The 9,277-nt window shown below is 30.2% G+C and overlaps 1 protein-coding gene across 3 annotated transcripts; it reads right to left on the reverse strand.

The window, feature by feature from the left end:
* Positions 1–2,671: 2,671 nt before the first annotated feature.
* On the reverse strand, positions 2,672–8,719 carry LOC106767426 (floral homeotic protein AGAMOUS-like). 3 transcript variants are annotated; one of them, XM_022782936.1, is made up of 9 exons: positions 8,589–8,719; positions 7,984–8,222; positions 5,336–5,417; positions 5,103–5,164; positions 4,857–4,956; positions 4,680–4,721; positions 3,985–4,026; positions 3,132–3,298; positions 2,672–2,909 (listed from the first exon to the last, which is right to left on the reverse strand). In XM_022782936.1, exons 2-9 carry the CDS (start codon positions 8,211–8,213, stop codon positions 2,906–2,908), a joined length of 729 nt encoding a protein of 242 aa, XP_022638657.1. In that variant the 5' UTR covers positions 8,214–8,222; positions 8,589–8,719; the 3' UTR covers positions 2,672–2,905. The 3 variants fall into 3 exon arrangements, with proteins under 3 accessions (XP_022638657.1, XP_022638658.1, XP_014507803.2); XM_022782937.1 differs by lacking the exon at positions 8,589–8,719 and adding an exon at positions 8,419–8,577; XM_014652317.2 differs by lacking the exon at positions 8,589–8,719 and having other exon boundaries at positions 7,984–8,404.
* Between the last annotated feature and the right edge of the window lie 558 nt (positions 8,720–9,277).

Consider the following 9,277-nt stretch of genomic DNA (forward strand, 5'->3'; position numbering starts at 1 on the left):
TATAATTGCAGTTTTCATAAAACCTAAAAATGTGTGTTCTTGCATTCAAAATTAGACAATTGAACGAATAATGCTATGCAAAAAGAATCAACACAATTAGATAACTACGGAAAATATCATGCACCAAACAAACAACAAAGGTCAAAGTTATCAACAACTTATAATACTGGAATATTACATGATAAATTGTTCTATCTACAAGCCTCTAATTATATATCCGACCAGTAAATAAATTAATGAAGCGAAAATTTTAATTTTATCGAGATGACTCAAAGATTGAAATAAAGTGGTAATCAATTTTCTCAAAAAATGCAAAATTATCTAAGCAAAGTTATCCACTTAATAATTCAAGTAATCAAACTGAATCAATATATCTTAGAAACTATATATCAAAATTTTATATTGATTAAGTGAGAATTAATATTTTACCCAAACAACTTAGAAAACAAAATAAAGTGGTTATCAACTTTTTTCAAAATACAAAATTAATTTCTCAAAACATACACATCCAATTGATAATCCGAGCAGTCAAGTTAAATCAATATATCTTAAAAATTATATGTCAAAATTTTAGATTAATCTAACGTTTAATTAGGTAAGATTTGAAATTTTATGAAAATAACTCGAAAAACCAAAAACAAAAAAAGTTTAGAAAAAAAAAAAAAAACATAACCTCTATAAATGAACAGATCATTCGTCTTACTAAAACTCATATCTCATATATTTATGTTCTTCTTCTTAAAACACATAATTCTTTATTTTTAGAATACAAAGATCCCCTCTTGTTATATTTTATTTATACCACCGAAAGTTGATTGTTTGCAAATATAAATGGGCTGCAAGTGTCAAAGCTATTTTTTCTTTCCTTGATTTTCAGAAATATACACATGTATGGACCTTACATCAACCACCACTTCAGAATAAAGTTGTGTTTTTGAAACCCGACTTCAAATTAATGAAGATAAATTCGTATTTTTAACCACAACTTTCTCTTAAAATTGGTTTCATACGACTTTATATTTTTATTTTTCTTATTTTTATAGGAATCATACATCTTAAATATTTTTATTTTATTTTTATCTTTATTATTTAGAAGTGGTACGACTTCTCATTTTTCTTTTATGCCTGTTTCGGTTTCTTTTAAGAATTTGATTAATGATTTTTTTTTAACATTTTAAAGTTTTCTAAATTTTTATACAATAATACTTTTTTAGTTTGATGTATTTATTTTAATAACATATTTTTCTTATAATATTTTATATGTTAAAATAATATTTTATATGTAAACATTTTTTAAATAATTTTTAATATTGAATTTATACATGACTCTTACTTATTAGTATTTATAATAATAATAATAATAATAATAATAATAATATGATTATATAAAATTATTTAAAATAATAATAGTAATAAAATCACATAAAATTTAATAATAAAACTTATTTAAAAAATACATGAGATTAAAAATATTTTTTAGTAGTCAAATTATTGAAATAAAGTATTTTTAAAATATACAAAAATTATCAACATATTTAATGTTATTAAAATAAATATCTTAAACTAAACAAAATTATATAAAAGTTAGGAAAATTCATTAAACTAAATTCTTAAAAAATAATTTAAAATAAAAAAAATGTTTATATACAACTTCGTAAAACAAAAAATAAAGTAGGAAAAAGAAATTAAAAATTACCTTTTGAAAGAAGAAAAAATAAAAAAAAAAATCGTTAAAGGTTGATAAAATTTCTAAAAATGAATAAAATTAAGTCGTTATAGAAAAGGGCGATTTATTTTGAAATAGTGCAGAAATTTTATTTTTCGACCAAAACTGGCCCATTTATGTTATTTTGTCTGAATCAGTCTATATTTATAATTTTAATAAAAAATGACATCCCATTAATTCCCCAAATATAATACTAAAGGTAGCAGTAAAATATAACAAATTCAAAACAATGAAAAGACACGCAACAAACAATAAAAAAAAATTAACATTTTAATTTACAATAAATTATACCTTCTTTAAAATCTTTTTCTTATAAAATCTATGTGCATTACTCCTTTCTTTGAAATACAAAGTCTACCATGTCAAGAAAAATATTTGTTGAGATTGTAAGTCATAAAAGATATATAAAGTTAAAACTTACAAGTTAGAACGCTAAGAACTTTGTCAATACATCGAAAGTTGATATGAGAATATTTTATTAGTTACGTATATACTTACATAGTAGTACAAAATATTATATAATCAAATTCTTTTTTATTTAATTGTTATAAATATTGAATCCTACACTGTACTTCTACTTATTCGGATTTTTTTTAAGTTTGATTTTTTGAATTTGGTAGTGCCTCTATGGGTGTGCTTCAAGCATTCTATTCTGTTGGAACGTGGGTTTTCAAACTTAATTCAATCCTACAAAATAATTTGTAAGATTTACATTCATTTATATATTATAAATTGATCTTATTTCTAATCGATACGTGACTTCCAACATAAATTGCAATATACAGTGAGAAACACATGCACTGGAAGTGCTGGTATCTAAATTAAGCATACTCAAGAACAGTTGCATGTAAAAGAGCTTGAAATCACGGTAAGTGAAATGTGAAAAAGACATATAAGAAGGACTATTTTAATGGAAAATGAACAAAAGTTGACAAATATGGCATGGTTCAATCTCTGTATTCAGAGTATCAGTATACATACTAAGAGTGCATAGAACCTTTTACATGGTTATAGGGTACCTTATTAAAGTCTACAAAGTCACAACATAGTACTTAGGGGAATACTTAAATGAATTTCACCTATTCAGTTCTGCACATTCCCTAGGCATCACCATTCCTACAGATCATACTCAATAACAATACTAAATCTTAGTCTTTGTCCTTCTCAACCTTAAACTCTTCAACTGCACAAGATAAAGGAACAGTAATTAGATTTAGGGTTTTTAATTCTTGTATATTTGGACCTGATATAAGACTGTGTAAAGCTATCAGATTTATTATTTTCAGTATGTTTGGATATATATATATATATATATATATATATATATATATATATATATATATATATATATATATATATATGAACAGGTTATTATACATAATGAATTGCAAGAGTGAAAGCTTACACAAATTGGAGAGACATGTGGTCTTGTCCAGCATACTGGTTATTATTGGGTTGTAACCCAGTGACTTGGAAGAAGCCACGAGAATCAAACTGAGATTGCATTGATTCGTAGCTTGTGCTTCCAGACAACACGTTAACATTATGCTCACTCCTTTCCCTTTCTGCCATCTACACACCAAAAATATAATTACAAACACATCATATTTTCACTATAGTTCATCTATTAGAGTGTAATGCAAATTCCAGAATATACGTGTACTACAAATTTTTTCACATCCTCAAATCCTGTCAGATTTACTCTCTAGATTCTTGACTGTCAAGAACAGGTTAATTTTTGGGCTGACAGACAGATATTCTTTTTCATAACAGTGTTTCTAATCTTGAAACAAAAAATACCAACTTTCTACTATAGCATCTAACTGTTAAGCCTTGTTTACTTGAGTAGATTTTGGGGAAAGTAATTGAAAGGATTTGAAGATAATTTTTTTTTTGTTGTTTATTTGAATAAAATTGGAGGTAAGTGAGAGTAGATTTGAAAGTAAAATTTGTAAAAATTAGTGTAGAATTTAATTTATATGACAGATTAAAAAAATTTACATCCAAATTGACTCTCCCTTACCTCCAAATCTATTCAAATAAACAATAAAAAATTTATCATCAAATCTTCTCAAATTTTCTCAATTACTCTTTCTCAAATCCACTTAAGTGAACAAGGTATTAGTGTTTACATAGGATATTCCTAACAAGGCTTGAAAGCATCTCGGTTTCTAACACAAAAAGGTTGTTACATGAATAATTTTTCTTAAAAAAACATAAGAAAGAGTAAAAATTAACCAGAGTGCCGTGTGACAAACCTTTGCTCTAAGAAGCTGGTTGTTATTGTGCAAGTCTGTCTCCTGTAACGCACATTTTAGTTACCTTATATGCTTTGAAATCCATTATAGAAGAAATTTTATACCCCCTCCCAAAAAATATAAATTACAGGCACGTATATATGAATTTGAACAATTAAGGAACAACAGGGATAGAAGGAAAAAATAGTGTCAACCAAACTTTCATTACACAAATTGTCCAAACTGCAATCCAAAACCTAAAAAAAAATCAGTTTCATAGAAAGGACAGACATAAATTCAACAGTGGTCAAAGATTACTGCTGTACATACGAACTTCTAGTTCATATGATATAATAACATTATTTGTATATTAATGTGTTTTATAAATGTTCAAAGTTCACTTCATAGCCTTTTCCACAAAGGACTAGTTTAGGAAACCTCCAAAATTGACCAAATTGAAAGGAAACTGACAAATATAAACAGATGCAAAACATCTGAAAAGACCCAATAATGCAGATATTGGTGAAACCTATCTGAGGTGACTGGGCTAAACCTATACATTATAATCACACACTCAGTTTTAATGTGGAGGCAATTAGAATGAAATCACAAACTAATATATTATTCACCTTTCAAAACCAATGACATATTGCAGAAAAAGACAAATAATGCAAGAAAATGACCTTAAAAATTTGAAGAGTAAGGAAAACATTTACCCTCTTTTGCATGTACTCAATTTCTGCAAACAGCAGCTCATTCTGACGTACGTGTTTGGAAAGTATCACAAAAAAGAAAAGAAGACAAAATTAGAACACCACACTAACAAGCTAAATATAGATTATATTTTATTCTTTAAAAGGACGTAGAAAGAAACTTCTTGTTATAAGAAATACCTTCTTTGATCGAATTCTGCTAATTCCTTTTTCTAATTTAGTCTCTAGGTTTTTGAGATCCTTGGCATCCATATCGCTCAAAGCCTCACCCATCATTTGCCTGCAATTCAAAACATAATTACCATATTTGAACAACACTAATTGTAAATAAAATATTCATTAAAATACTTAAGATATGTTCATATTGTTTTATAGCAGTGAAACTTTTCTTGTATCGTAATCTTAATACATGAATATCCAACTTGCCTATTGTGATTCTGCAGATTGCTGATTTGAACTCGCAGTTTGGCAGCTTCTTGCTGGTAAAACTGAAATTATGGAATAATGGTTAGAAAAGTTAGTTTACTCATTTCAATTTCATTCAAAAAAAAAATCTGCAAGATGTTTGATGTATCTATACTTCGTTAATTAGGTTCAAATAAAGCTGAGGGATTTAGTTTATCTCTCTTGAAAAAGCTTATACCAGGAATTAATAATACCTGAGCATTAGCCTCAGAAGCAGATCCACCATTAGACGAATCTGAACTTGCTTTCTTGTATCTCTCAATTGAAGCTTTGACACTATGATAACAATACAATTTATATGAAAATGCCATCTAATGAACAAAAGGGTTTTTATCATAACAATAAGATCACTTACAATTTATATTCAATTTATAATGAAAATGCCATCTAATGAACAAAAGGGTTTTCATCATAACAATAAGATCACTTACAATTTAATATTCTGCAAGATTATGCCCTCGTTATGAAAAACAAAAATCTTATATACATTCACAAATTTTAAGATTATAAATGTACATGTATGTTTCTTTCTTTGTGCACATATAAAAGAGCAGAAAAGGGAAAAGGAAAAGTGTGTTCGATCAGTTGGAGATTAACCATAGAGTTTGGCAATGGATGAAGGTCAAATCATCCAACTGGTTCAGTCGACTGAACCTTGAAGGCAACAAAAAGCAAAATCAGATTATCTATTTCTCAGAAATCTCCATGTCAAAGTCTGATTGGATGTGATAAAAATAAAATCTTAAAATAACAAGAAACAGAAGCTTTCCAGGTTTCAATGAACTGATGATACCTTAATATCCTCGAGCCATGATTGGGTGCTGCTGCCACGGTGGCACAGGTTCCCACAATATGATTGGTTCAACCACTTCTAGACATAGTTTTTCTCTGCAACTTAAAGGAAACCCATCTCACAGTGGATAATGCTCTCAGCCACACCCCATTGCCCACCTCGATTCTAACCTTCTGATTTGTTTTCCTATGTTAGCATTAAGAATATTTTCCAATCATGGATACTCCTTGATGTATACACAAAACAGTGAAATAGGTTTTATCTCTATTAAAAAAGTCCATTTTTTCATTTGACCCACGATATACCTAAAAAACACAACTGTACCAATTGAAAAAAACTTTGGTAATAACCATGTAATTTTTGGTGCTAGCTTTTTAAGTCATATGGTACAGTGTATCATGGTATAAAATATGAATTTTCTTTTCTCAGATTTTTCTATGTGAAAGTGTGTGTCCATCACAGCCGTTCATTTCAGCTACTGCAATTATCAGGAAGCAGGAGCAGTAATTGTACGCTTCACATTGCATGGAAGAAGCCAAAATGCTCAGAACTCTCCCATTGGCTATCTCAAATTGTCGTACGTTGTCTCTGCTCCCATTTACCTCACTTACACACTCTCTCTCATTAAGCCAAGAAAACCCTTCTCTTTCTTTTTCTTTCTCAGACTACAACTTTCACAAATATGCAAGTGTAAGATCTTGAGCAAATGCAAAGGCTCCAACAGCTACCAGTGAAATTATGACGACCCATTGTTTCATCACTCTCTTCAATTGTCTTTTGCTGTTTCAAAGCTATGTAAAAGAATTTTTACTCTAGGCTGAGGAGAGAGTTTCCCAGTTGTAGAAGATCCAACTTTAGGGTTATCAGATGCACGAGTTAAAGAGATACCAATTCCAACTTCCAAGTATGACTTAGTTAAAACCTTCTGTCAAAAGTCGAGAACTGAAAAATCCCGTGTGACGTGTCCAAAGATTCTTTCTACAAAGACAAACAAATCCTACTCTAGCCCCTCCTTATTCCTTCAAAAGCCCTAACCATACTTACCAAAACTTCATTTCCTAAAACAAATCACCGAGAAATAAATGTTGTCCGATTAACTTTGACTGTTTTCACGTTTTTGTCAAGCTGAGATGCCAAAACAAAACAGTTTCTTTGTTTCTTTTCCCTTCCTCTATGCTTAGTTATGCTAAACTATGTTTCGGCCACTAGTAAAACCCTAATTTCTAGGGTTACTTTTAACCCAGACCGAGATCTTACAAGGGGTGTCAAATCCCAATGTTTAAGAGAAGATTTTGTTGTACTGGGTTGAAAAATAGCTATTTTAATTTATATTTACTCGCTTATTTATTTCAGTTCAAGTCTTTGAGTGGTTGATAATTAATTTGTTGAGACTGTACTGTGATGTTTTGTTTTTGTTTAACTAACTGGATTGTTATTAAGGAAGTGCCAAGGTGTTTGGACTTAGGCTAATGGAAACATGACAGCTTTAGCTGTTAGATGGGTAAAGAAAGAGAGAGAGAAAGGAGGAGTGGAAGTGATAGAAGGAGAAAAAGGAAACAAAAAGTTCAAGAGGACTAGTTTTAGGGATTGGCTGATATCACAGACCTTCATAGCATCCTCAAATCCTTTCCTCTTGCAACAAGTTAACAACCATACTGCTTCTATATCAATCTATTACACCAGATCTGTGTGCCCACCAAATCAAGAACTGGGAATATAAGTGTCATAACAGAAAAAAAAAATAGAGAAGGAGAATGAGCTTAAAAGCTCATAGAAGAAGGAAAAAGGCCAAAATAAACAAAGACAAGTGAACCTTGGTTACAGAAATCAGACAGATGAAGAATAAAAGAAGAAAAATTAGCTCTGCCCTAGCTTCTTCATCACAAAATGCTTCAAAAGATTGTTTAGCAAGAGCAAAATTATAAATTTAACATTCCCAAAAGAAGAAGCAAAGACTGAAGGAAAAAAATTGGGAAGAACATATAAAGCTTGAAATAGCACAAGGTATGAATTAATGAAGAGATGGAAAAAAAGAAGAAGAAGCAAAACCTGTTATTAGCATATTCATAGAGGCGGCCACGGTTTGAAAAGACTATGAGAGCAACCTCTGCATCACAAAGCACAGATAACTCGTATGCCTTCTTGAGCAAGCCATTTCTGCGCTTGCAGAAGGTAACTTGTCGACTGGTGGTGTTCTCAATCCTCTTGATCTCAATCTTCCCCCTTCCCATCTTTCTCTCGGGAGAAACCGATGACATGGATTGGTTTGGAAAAGCCATGAGTGGAAGCTGAATCAAGTAAAACATCATCATCTTATTGATTGTTCTCATAAAAAAGACAACCTTCAGAAAATACTAAGTAAACTTTGATCTTTTTCAGCTATTTGTGTGTGGTTAGGAAGAATCTAAAGTGATAAAACAAGAAATGGAAGCACCCCAAAGGCCTCAACCCAACTTTTAAATCATTAGCTATATATATATGTACATATTTAGCTTCAAACTTTCCTTTGCTTGTAATGATAATAGTTCACAATCTAGCTATAGTTGTGCTGCCAAATCTTGGTATCAAGGGAAAATATGTTTGATTGACCCCAAAAAAGTGGTGAACCACTGAGATGGGATTTTAGGTGATGTTTGAGTATTTTGCTCACTAACCTGGTTTGGAAACAAAATGGAGAAGTTATATTCAGGACAGGGGAGCAGGTTCAAGCCCTTAGCAGCATGGTGTGTGTGTATATATTTCTCTCTTTTTTCCACTTAGCAGATCAAGCATAAGATATCAGAAAATGAGAGCAACGTGGCCAAAGATGGGTATTTATAAAGTGAAAAACAATATTTCTTCTATAATATAATGGTTTATGCATATGAAACAAAGTGTGTATACACTCACACACTCATCTGCATCTGTATAATCTATATGTTTTATTCACTTTTCATTTTCTGATTCATTGAATCACTTGAGGTGAATGAAATTAACTTTAACTTAACAATATTTTTCACTTTTAAAAAACTGATTCACGAGTGAGGGAAGTAGTAGGGCATGAGAGAGAGGGTGTGGTGGAAAGGATTATTAATGGGGTGAAAGGGACGTGGAGCGAAGTTGCAAACATAGCACAAGAGATATTTCATGATATGATTCAGTCATTCAGTCAGTGGAAACTCTTTTACATATTTTGTGAGGTTTTAAATCTTTGTAGTGAAAAATATGAACAAGTATCACTCAAAATTCTTCATGCTGCAACTGTAATGTAACTGTTGCAAATGTTTTTTGAGTCTTATAGACTGTCTATCAGTAATCAGTATTTTGTGTTATCTATAACATAATAACATTGGTTTTTATATAT

Source organism: Vigna radiata, chromosome 7, assembly GCF_000741045.1.
Source record: "Vigna radiata var. radiata cultivar VC1973A chromosome 7, Vradiata_ver6, whole genome shotgun sequence".
In the NCBI taxonomy this organism is placed as follows: domain Eukaryota; kingdom Viridiplantae; phylum Streptophyta; class Magnoliopsida; order Fabales; family Fabaceae; genus Vigna; species Vigna radiata.

Bases quoted from the DNA above. Each gene is read 5' to 3' on its own strand.
- LOC106767426 (XM_014652317.2), bottom strand. From the start codon at position 8,264: ATGAGAACAATCAATAAGATGATGATGTTTTACTTGATTCAGCTTCCA. The intron at 4,722-4,856 runs GTATTTCTTATA...CACGTACGTCAG, and splicing joins GCAGAATTCGATCAAAGAAG to AATGAGCTGCTGTTTGCAGA. The intron at 4,027-4,679 runs GTAAATGTTTTC...TGTGCGTTACAG, and splicing joins TTGAGTACATGCAAAAGAGG to GAGACAGACTTGCACAATAA.